Source organism: Carassius auratus, chromosome 6, assembly GCF_003368295.1.
Source record: "Carassius auratus strain Wakin chromosome 6, ASM336829v1, whole genome shotgun sequence".
NCBI lineage: Eukaryota > Metazoa > Chordata > Actinopteri > Cypriniformes > Cyprinidae > Carassius > Carassius auratus.
The window spans coordinates 7858509-7873207 of record NC_039248.1 but is presented as its reverse complement, the minus strand read 5'-3'; the positions used below and the strand labels follow the sequence as shown (position 1 = coordinate 7873207).

Sequence of the window (14699 nt, the reverse complement as noted above, 5' to 3'; positions counted from 1 at the left end):
AGTCATTGTATGTATGAATTGCATAATTTATTTATTTTCAAATAGATTAACACAAAAAAAGGCTCTCATGTCAGTAACTCTTAAAAACTGACAATAAACCAACAGCATCACTACAGCTGCCGCATCCATATTTATTTCTAAGCTCCTAAATTTAGTAATGTTTGGAAATACATTTTAGTAACATTTGGGGCCTAATGTTAATAACCAAGGGAAATTATAGAAATAAGAGGAGAGATTTTCTTCCTTCAACATGACTTTTCAAATTAAAATGATTAGAAGACAAACAAATAAATCAACAGATAAGGAAAATGAAACAAAGAAAGTACAATATGATGCAATACATACAGTATGTAAATATTATCTCTCCTAAAAAGAGTAGCTAGCAGCACTGGCGGGGTAAAAGAGAGGAGGATCTGCCAGGCTCAGTGCCAAAGATGGACAGGGGTTTGTTCAACACCTCAGCGTGTGTGACATGTCTAACAGCGGCATGCTGATCTCTCCGATCCTCATTAACCTGCTGCAGAGCAGAGAGGGGAAGTACAGGGCACAGGGGCGCACAGCAATCACAGAACTCATTATGGACCCTAAAAGAGTTGGCCAGAGCGAGTGCACAAAAGAGAGAGAGAAACAGAGAATAGCCAAAGGAATGAGAGAGCTGGCTGGCATCTTTGGAAAATTAAAAAACAGCCTTTTGCTGAAGAGTTCTCCACAAATGAGATATAAGTGGGATTCACACAATGCAGAAGACGTTCACAGCACAGTCGATTGTGGCCCCAGAATTTGATTCAACTGTCTGTTTTCCTCCCTGATAATATAAAAGCAGTCATCCAATGCCCTCTCCAGAGACAACATGCCAGGCCCCAGGCCCTTTGAGCAAGAGCCCAGACAAAGCATCATCTCAGAAAATGACCTCCGGAGGGCCCACTCATAAACAGGCAGCGCTCAAAGGAAGAAGGGAGCATAATTGTGGAGGGGACAGTGGTCCAACACCAGGTCCCCTGGTTGAGAGGTCTTGAATCCAGAAACAGTCATTTTCTCTTCTTGGCTAGCATGTGTAGGAGGTAATTGTGCCCCCTGGGTGTGTCCTCTAGATGAATAGTATGATCCAAAAAATGAGAGCCAGGTATACAAGCGGCCTTTGGACTTTGGCCTGCATTGAATAAAATCATATGGAGTGCAGTTTATAAGTTAATATAAGTTAATTGTCACAATAAAATGTCACGTGTAACCATCAAGAATAACATGATGGCATATTCCCTTAGACCTTGAATATATACATATATATGTATGCATCTTAATACTTCATAAAATTACATCTTCTTTTTTTTTCAAATTGAAGAACTAGCTACCTAGAATTAATAGGCTACATAAATATTATGTTAAGTGCCACAAAAGTGTAAAGTGACACATATAGCCTAACTATCTTTGTTGCAAATATATTTAATTTTTATATAGCCATATAAATCTATTTTATATAGCTTATTACTTGCATGTAATTCTGCATATTGTCATCATAATAGTAAGTACATGTAACGTGTAACAAGGACACCTAAAGTGATAACAAATTTTCCATGTTAACATTAAAAGAATTAATTCATGTGCGCATTCACATTTCACAAAAATGAGAGGGATGCCATAAGAGGCCTGTGTGCTTGCTTTGCAGTAAACTTTAACATATTTTATTCATTTATTTATTTATGCGAGCGAGTTTAGTGTCAAGTATTTCCGTCTAGTCGCCTCTTTTAACCGTACCTCCGAGAGAAAGTGCGAAGAGATTAAAATGCTTCACCGCTTGTCCTTAAAGGTCCTGAGTTAATTGTTTTGGACAGTTCTATCTCTCTGGGACAACGATAGTGATGAGGGGGACGAACAACTGCGTGAGCCACGCGGGTGACAGTCGAGCCGCCTGAAAATATCGCGCGGGGGGTTGTGGGCAAGCATCTGTAATGAATCTGCCAACGGACGCCGTGGAAGGAAGAAAAAAATTTAATCCGAGGTGGTATGACCGAATCCGACTCCCCCTTATTCATTAAAACCTACCTTAAAACATCAATACATTGCGGTGGTTGGGTCGGGACTGACAGAGATGTTTAAATTGGTTGCGGCGGCGGAAGCGGATGTGACAGGTCCAGGTGTAATTATACGCGCCAAACTAGCGACTCAGATTAACAGTGAGGCGCGTTGCGTCAAACATTAAAGACAGATCTGCGTTGATGATGCGCTTCACATCATCTAAGTCAAACTCCACCATCTATCGGAACATCTCAGGGGTCTGTTTACCTTTTCCAATTATAAAGGTGTGACAATAGACCCAACGAATGTATTGTAATTCTTTCACGCAAGAATGACTGTAAAGGAAAATGGAGAACACTGGGGTTTGATCAAAATGTGCCAATTTGATTCATGTTTATTTCAAATGTACAATTATTATCTGAGCTCCCGTGTCTTATTCATAAAACAGTGATTTATTTTTCAATCTCAGCACTGTTGTTTCAGCTATCTGGGATCAGCTTTTGGATAAGTCCCAGAGTTCCCTAGGGTGAGCGATTCTTCCATAATTGTGAAAGCTTTCAAGATCTGAAGCAACACTGCTCTCTAGTGGTTACTTAAATAAGACAGGGTCTATATTTATTCATTATCCAAATTAAATGCATCCTCAAATTTAACTATATATTCCTTTTGCGTAAATAGGAATATATATATATATATATATATATATATATATATATATATATATATATATATATTTAATAGACATGAAAAAAGACATGAAAATGCAACAACAGTGAGATTTCTGTTTTAATCACAAATACATTTTTTATACCAAACTTTATATAAAGATGATTCTCGTCTATGTTATGAAAGATGTAGCAGAAGGATTTGCTATACGATTTTTTGCATTGTTTTGCATTTATATACAATGTATCTATAAACTGTATGTAATTTGCATATTAATGTGTTTTTTGGGACAACATATAATGAAAAAATAAGTGTAATAGTGGGAGTAATAATTGGCGAGTATGATACTAATTCATGAGATAATAATAAATATTATTTCATAGGTAAATAATTTTTTCCCTATTCATTTGTTGTGTCTCCTAAAATGTCTAATGAACATGCTTGGTGTTCTTTACAGTGGAAATGTATTACAGAAAGTCATATTCTATTTTGATTTTAAAGCCCATATAATTTTCCACAGATGATGATTTATAACAAACTTTGAAAATTAGTCAGATTTGATAATTAGTCAGATTAGATATTGTCCACTACTAAGGACAAAACTCAGTAGTGGACTGGTAATCAGGAGGATATATCACTTATATATATAGTGATATATCCTCCTGATTATATTATAATTGGTGCTGTCAAATGATTAATCGCATCCAAAATAAACATTTTTATTTACATAATGTACTGTATGTGTGTGTAACGTGTATATTTATTATGTATATACAGTACAGACCAAAAGTTTGCACACCTTGATGCCTTCAGTGTGAATCTACAATTTTAATAGTCATGAAAATAAAGAAAACTCTTTGAATGAGAAGGTGTGTCCAAACTTTTGGTCTGTACTGTATATATAGTAAATACATACTCGTGCATGTATATATTTAAGAAAAATATGCTATTTTTATATATTAAATATATTAATATATAATATTAGTTATTATGAATATAAATATATACATGTAAATACATGCAAAACTAAAAAAAAAAAAAATACTGTATGTGTGTGTGTTTAGGCTGTTTTTACAGTTTTTGCTATTTTAGTGCTTGATAAAAATGTTCACCTGGATCTGATTATGGCCTTTTAACAGTCATAAAGAAATAGTGCATCTGGTAATAATATAAATAAATATACAAATAACAATTCAGTTTTTTCTTCTACCACTTTTTTCTTCTACCCAAAACTAGAAGTTTAGCTAAATTTTGGGGGTTTACATTTTGCTCTTTTAGATACAGTGAAAGTGAATGGTAACTATAGCTTTTCAGAGCTGTGGGTGTCAGTAGAACAAAAAAAGTGAAAAATTCCCACCTTTAAAAGCTATTTGAAATATCTGATGAAATTATCATGGATAGTTACAAAATCTTTTCTGTAAACCCTGTAGCACCCCCTTGTGGCCCCCAGATACTTTTAATTATTGCTTCAATGAAAATGTTATAAAATTTTGATTACTCTCAATTATATTCTCATTGTAAAATGTCCTCTGAATTCTCCTTTTGTTGTATATGGAGGGCAGAAAACTCTACACATTCAGAAAAAATACTTGAGGAAAATATTACATAACTCTACACACATTCCTCTCGCAGTGAGAATAGCTGATTCTCTGTGTCTCTGGCTGATGCTTTGCTGACTGATGGAATAAGCAGGAGAAAAAGGCCAGTAAGCAGGCAGAGGAAGGCAGCAGTGGGAGCCAGCATAAAAGACGGACCATAGTGCACACTGAGCTGCAGATTGTTGCATACTAAGCGTCTGCGCTGGAGGCCATACCGCTCTAAAGAGTCTGAGACCTGGACCCACACAGCAAACAGCATCACTACAGACATGATTAAGATTCCTGCATGGAAAAGAAGAGAAAAGGAGTGAATGTTTCAGAAAAATCAATATAGAATAACTGGTAACTGGATGTTTTGGCAACTATTTTCTCACCCCCGGTTATAAAGAGAGCCCCTCCAGTCTCATAAAGGCGATGACTGGTCCCTGGGGTTGCACAAATTGTGACAAACCCACCAGTCACAACCAAGATGACACCCAGCACAAATATAACACACCAAAAGGCCCTTTGCACTAATAATGGAAATCAAATTATGTTATGTTACTGTGACAGTAAATGAGAAAGAATTCCATTATATTGGGAACATATGAGCAAACTGCTCCTTGAGATCTCACCTGTGGCAGAGTCTGAGGTTAGAACACTATTGGGAAGTCCAGAAACTGGAGCATGAGACAAGTAGGCTGGCACGCAGACCTTCTGGCAAGGTTGATTGGCTGGTGAAAAATGAAGGAGTATGTTTACAAGAAAGAGCAAACACTAAGGTGCTGTGGTGTCTCTGCAGAAAAGATGCAAATAAAGTTTATTTAAAAATAAGCATCTTTAGAAAAGAGAAAGTAAAGAGAAAATGTATCCAGATTTAAAATCAAAGATCTTTAGAAAGTATTCAGAACCCTTGTTTTTTCCATATACTGTATATATTTATATATATATATATATATATATATATATATATATGTGTGTGTGTGTGTGTGTGTGTGTGTGTGTGTGTGTGTGTGTGTGTGTGTGTGTGTGTGTGTGTGAGATTAATAAGGGAATTAAGATCAATATAACTCAAAGGGGATTGAATTGCAGTGAATAAGAACCAAATTAGTATGTAAATTTTTAAGAATTAATATTTACCACTTTATCAACTATTCGTCCACCGATAAATTGAAATTAGGGTATTTTATCAATTCTGGACAAAATATTATCCCGTGGCCTATGGTAATAATATCATAAAATTATGATAACTGATTACAGTATGAGCAAGGTAACAGAATCTACAGTTTAAGGCAGTAACTTGTAAGCACACAGCAAAAGAAGCTGGTATGTAAAATCAACCAAGGCTTTACTGAACTGCTCTAATACACACAAACATTCATCCAAACAGTGACAGAGAAAAGTGAAGTTATTAACGGAGGGTAAATGAAGTCCTAAGTGTCTAGCATTAGACACTATTTCTTGACCGCAACCTGAAAGAATCAATCTACTAGCACTTTAATCTTAGTTTGTTTTCTTAATAAGATTTGCACCAGTTCAGCCAGAATTAGGAGTACCCTTATCGAGTCGGTCTCTCGACATTACATATGGGGAAATCCATTTCCTCGAAATTTGAGCAACTATTGAATAACTATTTTGCTAGCAAATAGCCAATGGCACCCCCGCCCTCACCTGATTGGCTGACAGCCATCAATATAGGTGACGGTGGGCGCCAAAATACCTCAGAATCTTTTTTCTTCACTTGAGTCTGGTTTAGCAGTGGATTCAAGCATTCAGAGCGGAAAATAGTGGAAAATTATCCCCTCTCGTGTTCCGGCGATTTTTCTCTTAAAATGTCACTTTGCCGCATGTGTGGTGGGCCCATTGATTTCCTGGACGCACACAAGCAGTGTGTGCTGTGCCTGGGTTTGAGCTCATGCAGAAGCTGCATTTGAAGGATCGGTATGTCGTGCCTGTGAGGAGCTTCCCATCAAGATCCTTCGTGCTAGGCTGGCCGTTACCCGTAACGGTGGCCCTGTATCTCCTGCCTCTCCCCAGTCCGCCGCCATCGAGCCACGAGACTGCAGAGAGCTCTGTCGATGGATTCTGTCGAGGTATTGGCATCGGCCCAACGCCCACGCCATCCTCACGTGAAAGATCCCCTCTCATACTCTGAAGCCAATTCCCGCCCTCCACTAGAAGCGCGGGAAATGGTCTCGTTTGGATATGACGAGGATTACGCCATGTTTACGAATGCCTCAGACCCGGTAGTGTGGTCCACGGCCCCATCTGAAGCCGCCCCTGCCTCGCTGGATGCGGAGCTTATGGCGATCTTCACGGAGGCGGTGGCAGATATGGAATTATTGGAGTGGAAAGCCCCCAAGGCGCTGCCATCTTAGAGATGGATGGAAGGATCCTTCCTTGGCGCGGGCCATCAGGCTGAAGCCCCGCAGAGACCCGCGCCCTTTTTCTCCAAGGTCCACGTGGAACTCACGCGGTCATGGCGCTCCCCTTACTCAGCCCGAGCCCATGCACAGGGGACCCAGCTGCTGACGACGGTGGAAGGGGCAGAGAAATTAGGATACGCGTGACCGCCTCCCGTCGAGGATGCAATCGCGGCCCACCAGACGTCTTCTCCCGGCTGGAAGAGCGCCTCTTTGCCTTCTAGGCCGTGTCAAGCTACTGCTCACATCGCAGAGAAGGCGTACATATCGGCTGGACATGCAGCATCTGCCCTCCACACGATGGCAATCCTGCAGGTCTTCCAAACTCGGTTCCTGGGGTCCCTGGACGAGGGAAGCCAGGATCCAGAGTCGCTCAGGAAGCCAGGATCTCGCGGCATCGAAGAAGGTCGCACAGGGAATCGGCCGCAATATGAGCAGCCTTCAATGCTGCTGCATTGCCATCTGTGCCTGACGCTGTCCGGCATGAGCAATGCCGAAAAGAGGCAGTTCCTGGAAGCGCCAGTGAGCCCTACCGGTTTTTTCGGTGTTGCATTGGAATCTCTGTTGGAGAAATATGCCGAGACCGTTAAGCAGTCTCAGATGATGCCTCATCTCCTGCCGAAATGGTCTCAACCCCCCCCCCTGCAGCAAGGTCCAGGTCCTCTTCAGCGCAGCGCCTGGCAGGATATACTAGGCGGCGTTCCGTGCACAGTAGAGCGTTGTGAGCCAGAGCCACCATTCCGCTAGAGGCATCCCAGGAAGCCCTGTTTTGGTACGAAACTGGCCTCTAGCAGCCAAGGGCGCCCGGCGGGCAAGAAGGAGCAGCGTTCCTGATGCTCGTGCCAGGGGGAAGAGAGCGCGGGACGTGTTCGTTGGACCCGCGGCGAAGAGGGCGTGTTCCCGCCCAGAGTTCGTCAAAAGTGTAAATGTTGTGTCAATGAAACTGCTGTGTTCTGTTTCAATAAACATGCATTATATGCATCAGCAAAAGCTTTCTTCCTCCCTCTACTATTACCCACGAAAAAAGCGAAGCCTCTTCCCCGAGAGACGCTTCGCAAAGCGGATTCTACTACGAGCAGAAACATTCTGTCTCCTGGCCAAACAAGCAGTAGAGATAGTGCCCAGGGAATGGAGAAATTCTGGTTTCTACAGCCGTTATTTTCTAGTTCCCAAAAAGGAAGGAGGTATGCGCCCCATCTTAGACCTGAGATTACTGAACAAAGTGCTTGCGAAACGCACGTTCAAGATGATAACTGTGAAGCAGATCCTCGGGCACATTCAGCCTGACGGTTACTTCATAGAGTATCACAGTCCCGCCCACAGCCCGAGAGAGCTTTGGTGCCGGAAGTAAATTTCCCATTCATTTCTCCCATTGACTTTCGGAAAAATACGTATCTAAAGTTTTAGAGCATGTCTGAGGATAACCAGCTACGGCTGAACTCATAATCATACAACATATCATTTAGAGTGAAAAAAGTAAGAGAAAATCCAAAAAAAGTCAAAGGTACAAGACTGTGTATATATTTTCATTTCGAGCGAAGGAACTACTCATCCCATAAACCACCGCGCCTCACTGAATTCGACTGAAGCCCACAGCCGCGAACGAGCCATTTGAGTGACTTCCAAATTTGACGACGGCCGCACAAACTTTTTATATAGTGAATGTGCAGTAATAGCAGTTCTTTCAGTATTGAAAATAAATAAATAGTGTTTTATATAGGTATTGTGTATGGATTTTTATATTTATCATCGTGTATTTTATATATTGTGTGCGTGTTTGAAAGCGGTTAATGATAACGTCAGCAACATGGTGCAGTGCTTTGTACCTGACTGCAATCACCACTCAGTAGTCAACACATGTCGTTGCCATTACACAAATGTTCAGTAAATGCACAAAAAGGTATGCCTAGGCTAAATATTGTTTTGACAGCGGCATCATAAAATGCCTGATATGACTCATACCGTATGAAGGCTACAGTAGCCTAGCTAAAGAGCACGATAATGCTGACTAATGTTACCAATCAAATTGCAATCCCCTTAAGAACGTTTCAGAGGTTGCTCGGTCTGATGGCGGCTGCAGACTGGGCTTGTTGCACATGAGACCGCTTCAACACTGGTTACAGAGCCAAGTGAAGCCGCGGGTGTGGAGAGCAGATGCATTCATGCATTCATGTCTCGAGACTCTGGCGCCTTGGTTCGGCACAACCATATTCAAGCAGGGTGCTGCTATGGGCAGAGTGGTCAGACGTGTAGTGGTCACTACTGATGCATCACTGTCAGACTGGGGAGCCCTATGCGATGGCAGACCAGCATTCAGTACGTGGACAGGGGACCAGACGCACTGGCAAATAAACTGTTTGGAGATGGAAGCATTTCTTCTAGTGCTGCAGAGTTTCCTTCCGTTCGTGAAAGACTGTCATGTTTTCATCAGAACGGACAACACGGCGGTGGTGGCATACATCAATCGCCAGGGAGGTTTGCACCCAGTCAAGTTAATGCCACTGGTGCTGCAAAAGATCAGGGAGGAGAGATGTGCGCTGATCCTGGTAGCACCCAAATGGCCCAACCAGCCGTGGTTCCCGGAACTGGTGAACATGTCACAGCTTTCCCCGTGGTGGATCCCGCCGAGAAGGGACCTCTTATCCCAGGCGAGGGGCACCATATGGCACCCCAACCCAGAGCTTTGGACCTGCATGTGTGGCAGATCAGAGTGGAGTATATCAGCGAGTGCTGCAGACAATAGCTGAGGCTAGAGCGGAAAGTGGAATGTATTTGCTAACTGGTGTGTTGACAAAAATGAGGACCCCAGGAGTTGCGATATCTCCATTATGCTGACCTTCCTACAGGAATGTCTGGATGCTGGCAGTTCTCCATCTACATTGAAAGTCTATGTGGTCGCTATCACCGTTTTATCGTGACTTGCTAGACGCCCATTCAGTGGGCAGGCTCCCCCTGATAACGAGCTTTCTTCGGGGAGCTAGGCGGCTTAATCCACCTCGCCTTCGTCATATGCTGGTCTGGGACCTGTTGTTAGTGCTTAGTGCGCTGTCTGACCCACCTTTTGAACCAGCCGAGTTTAGTGACCTTAAAGTGCTCTCATTTAAGACGGCGCTACTGTTCGTGCTAGCTTGCAGGAAATGAGCGGGAGACTTACATGCCCTGTCAGTGAACAGCGCGTGTATGCAGTTTGGACTGGACAATTGTATGGTCAGAATTTTACCCAAACGCGGCTATTCGCCTAAAGTGCTCTCAACGCCTTTCAGAGCTCAGATAGTTACAATTCAAGCATTTTGCCCTGAGGAGGACAGTAATTCATTGTCTCAGAAGTGCTACGCGGGTGCCAAGAAGGGCACCGTGCTGTCGAAGCAGAGGTTATCACACCGGATAGTGGAGGCTGTGCGACTGGCTTATGCTTCCCGGGGAACCGCCTGCCCAATCAAGGTGCACGCCCACTCCACAAGGAGTTAGGCGTCGTCATGGACTTGGGCGAAAGGCATGTCTATTCAGGACATTTGTTTCGCAGCGGGCTGGTCATCTCACAACACGTTTGCGAGATTCTATAATTTGGACATTCCCTTGTTCGCATTACATGTGCTGTCAGTGCAGGAGGAGGGAGTTGAGCAGTCATTGGACTAGGCTATGGGCATAATTAGTGCTTATGCTCTACTGTGGCTCGATGCAAGCCGGGCCGGACAGTTTTTTTCCGCACAGTGGGGGTTTTATTGCTCCCCATACATAATGTAGAGAGACCGACTCAATAAGGGAACGTCTCTGGTTACTCACGTAATCTTAGTTCCCTGAGAGGAGGGAACGAGACATTACGTAACCTGCCGTGTGGAAAGCCTTCCAGCCTCGTAGCTCTGGTTCAGTCGAAGATTCTGAGGTATTTTGGCGCCCGCGGGGGCGCCATTGGCTATTTGCAAGCAAAAGAGTTATTCAATCAGACTTCATAATTTCGAGGAAATTATGAAGTCTCGTTCCCTCCTCTCGTTCCCTCCTCTCAGGGAACTAAGGTTACGTGAGTAGCTGAAATCATTATTGTGTACTTGCATTTGGGTGCTCCTGTGTGTGCGTTTGTTCCTTTCTTTAATGAAGTTGGTTGAGAGGGAATCTCTGGTTGTGATTGGCTGGCAGTCGGTCGATGACACGTTCTGAGGGATAGCACTCGATGGTGAGTGGTTGTTTGGCTTAGCCGGGTGGCGCTTCATTCGCGAGACTTCCTGGATTGCGGGTTGCTATGCAACGGAGTTTCCTCTGAGTCTGGAGTGACTCTGAGAGGGTTTTCTTTGACGTTCAACGAAGAAACTTACAGAAGAGTTGATGAGTTTTGAGTGAGCTCTTGGTGGTTTGAAGAGTACGTAAGCATACACGCTGGACGATGGAAAGGTCAGCACAAAACATAGGCAAGAGCAAAAGTCACTGCAAAAGCAAGGCCAAAAGCAACGCATAGCTGCCTGTCATTGGGTTATAAGCGTGTCCATCTGACCCGTCCTTCCTAGTGCGACAGCCAATCAGATATTGTCTTGGGTGGGACTTACGCCCCGTTCTCTGGTTCTTGCATGTAATTAGTGTAATGTACACGTGATCGTGTGTGTCCAAACTCCTGAGAGTTTAGTTAAACGCTTTAATAAGCAAACCTATTTTTTTAAGTTGCTGACCTTCAATGATCCAATTAAGCCATGCAAATAAGCAATGTTGGGCAGTAACTAGTAATAATGTCAGTAACTAGTAATGTAATTAATTATTGTAACTATTAAGCTATCAATAATAATAATACATATACAACCCATAAGACAGCTCATTACTTAGTTACTTTTGATGCCTCAACCCATATTGATTTGAAGTCCAACAATCAAATAATTCCTAGATGTATTGTCATTATTTCCATGACTTGCACAGATACACGAATCACCAGTGTAGCAATACAGAGTAATATAATAATAAATTATTTTTTTGAGTAACAAGCCAACACTGCTAATAAGCAAAAATGACTTCTCCTGCATCCTATAGTAATAATATTACAGATGCAATCCAGAATGGCAGCACCGCTGAAAGGTTTGTTTGAGCTGCACCCTCTAATGTACAGACGTGAATTTACATTTCATTTAGCCTGCCTCTTATTAATTTATTCTTATTAATTTATTCATTCCTTTACACTGCCACAAATATAGCTTTTTTATTATTATAAACAAGCAAGCAATCCCATCCCAGATGAGTAAAAGTTACAGAAAAGTAGTTTAACACATTACTTTCCATAAAAAGTAACTCATGCAATGAGTTACTTTTTAGGGAGTAATGCAATATTGTAATGCAATACTTTTAGAAGTAGCTTTCCCATTCACTGGCTATATATATATATATATATATATATATATATATAGTGCTTTTGCTCAAGTTTCAAGTTAATACAGAAAGTTAATATACACAGTTAATACACTTACTTATTGAAAAAGCCAGTATGCTGCCCTGCTGTCCACTTGAATCCCTATGGTAGGAACATCTCCAAAAAAGACCCTCATGGTAGAACAGAAGTGAGTTTTCAGCCTGATTGCTACTTTCTGGTTGTGCTTGAGAGATATCCTAATTAATAAGATGATAAATGAGTAAAAAAGATGATAAATAAATGTTCCTTCAAAATTGATATTGTTCCAAATATATTAATCATACTGAAAATGTACCATCATGTTTGCTTTTTTGATGCTAGTGTACCTACAAGGTTTAACTAGCTTAAGAAGCAAACCTTCTTTAGTCAGCCAGCTTCTTTAGAAAGACTATGCTGCAACTACAAACTACAACACAATGAAGACTTATGATTCTGGTCCCAGGTGGATTAATTAATTCTTTGTATGTCTGATTTGTCATTAAAAAAATTATTGGTGAATTCTCTCATAAATTGTTTAAATATATAGTTAAAGTCTAATCAAACAGATGGACAAATCTTTTTAAAACATGGAAAATATGTCCGAGCCTTACCTTTGTGACTCTCCATAATTTGAAAAGAGCAGCATCTCCACAAGATTCAGATGCTATAAGCCAGTAATCAGACCCAAGAGATCCCAAGAGGAACACTGAGCTTAGAGCTCCAAAAAATCCTGCCAGGAACTGTAAAACTACCAGACGCATAGCTGCTGAACAACAATTTTCTCAGTCTTTCAATTTTAAATGCACACATTACTAGTTGGTTTGTGTTCCAAACACTGTTCAGCTGGTTTGCTTATCTGTCTACATTATTTGTTGTTCTTCAAATGTTTGGTTCTGTCTCTAACTGGTGTGGCCACTGTGCAATGACCAGTGACAAAAAAGGACAAGACACCACTATTCTTAGAGTGTAGCTGTAGGGACTTATTTAAAAATAGAAGTCTGATCCAATTCAACAAAATAAATAATATCTAATAAAAATAATCTGTTTGAAGAGACCAACTGGATGTGACTGAAATTCATTTTCAATCAATAATTGTAGCCCTACTGATATCAAGTTCCACTGGCATCCTTGGATTTTCATGAAGGAATCTGTACTGGTGAGGTAATGGTATAGAAAATAGCATCTGTCATCATGGGTTGCTAGAGTCCGTATTTAGTTACCTACTTCAATAAAAATAGCTGTGCGACTGTGAAAAGTTTATTTAACTGTGAAATGGATCTACACATGTCTCAAGACACCAATGTTTTAATTAAATGTATTCATGTTATTGTGAAATAGGTTTGCTGAAGTATTAACTTGTATTGTCCATTTTAAATTATATAAAATATACCTAAATATAAGTTCACTTTAGCATGACAGATTATTCATGTGTGTGTGTGCACTGGTGGTTTATGAGGATGCACAAATTTGTATAATGACATCGGTACAACCAGGGGCGATTCTAGGATTTTGATTTTAGGGGGGCTCAGCCCCCAATAAGGGTATGATTAAAAAAATATTGTTTGACTATTAGGGTAGGGTGGTATGCTACTAACCTTACTGCAATCCACTATTCCATTGTATTCCCTGTATTTCATATATGGGAGTGGGAGTACTGACTGAGCCATATACAACACTGTAATAAAAAAATAATTATTGGATGTGACCACTAGAAAATAGGGAATGTTGATTTTTTTTTTTTTTTTTTTTTTTTTACAATGAAGACCTCCTGATTCATTCACTGTACAAACACACGCACACGTTTCCAGTACAAACACAACATTTTACTGTTTGCATTTCTATGCTCACATACAAACCTTAGATAGGAATTTTTCTGACAAAATTAAATAACATTTTAACCAGAAAATAACATAAAAGCCATAAACTTTGATCATCCATATCAGCAATATAAACAACACAGGTATGAGGCTGGACAATGGATTAAGTGGGGGCTGTGGTTAACTATCAGAAGTAATGGAAAAACAAGCCAAAATGAAGAAGCAGCCGGTGAGAAGCAGCAGTCTTGCAGCCCAGTTACTGGTCTTTCATTGGGAGCATCAACCTGTGTCTTCTCTCCTTAAGAGTAGCAAACCTGTTGATAATTTTATGATCCAATTGCTCAACAACATCTTTCTCGATGGCCATAACTGCCAGCTGATGGAGCCTGCTCTGACCCATTGTTCTCCTTAGCCAGTTGCGGAGACGGCGAAGAGCACTGAAAGACCTCTCGCACGAACAGCTGCTAACAGGTACAGTGAGGGCAACCTGGATGACAGATTTCAGTGATGGAAACATTTCAGAATCCAGCAGGTTATAAAGTGAAACCATGTCTTGTGGAGCTGCACCAGCTTGCTTTTTACGTGTCAAAAAGTGCCTTGCTACCATGACTTCCTCTGTCTTTAAATCAATGTTGTAATGGTGTGCTAGTTCTTCCAAATGTGACTCAGACAGGAAGTTTTCAGACACTGGACTGCATGCTTGAATACCTTGCAGCAATGCGCCATTTACAGCAGAAAAACGGTTCTCCAGTTCAGTTATCATTCTATCCAGACATGGATATAGTAACTTTGTTTTGACTTGTTCGGCATCTGTGCTGATTCTCCTATGTGCACCATAAGT

General features: G+C 41.2%; 1 protein-coding gene across 1 annotated transcript; it reads right to left on the bottom strand.

Moving 5' to 3' along the window:
• Positions 1-3677: 3677 nt before the first annotated feature.
• tmem182b (transmembrane protein 182b) lies at positions 3678-12959 on the bottom strand. Its single transcript, XM_026259553.1, has 5 exons — positions 12653-12959; positions 12121-12259; positions 4892-4990; positions 4652-4789; positions 3678-4559 (listed from the first exon to the last, which is right to left on the bottom strand). The coding sequence occupies exons 1-5, from the start codon at positions 12800-12802 to the stop codon at positions 4291-4293; spliced, it is 795 nt and encodes a 264-aa protein (XP_026115338.1). The 5' UTR covers positions 12803-12959; the 3' UTR covers positions 3678-4290.
• Positions 12960-14699: the final 1740 nt, after the last annotated feature.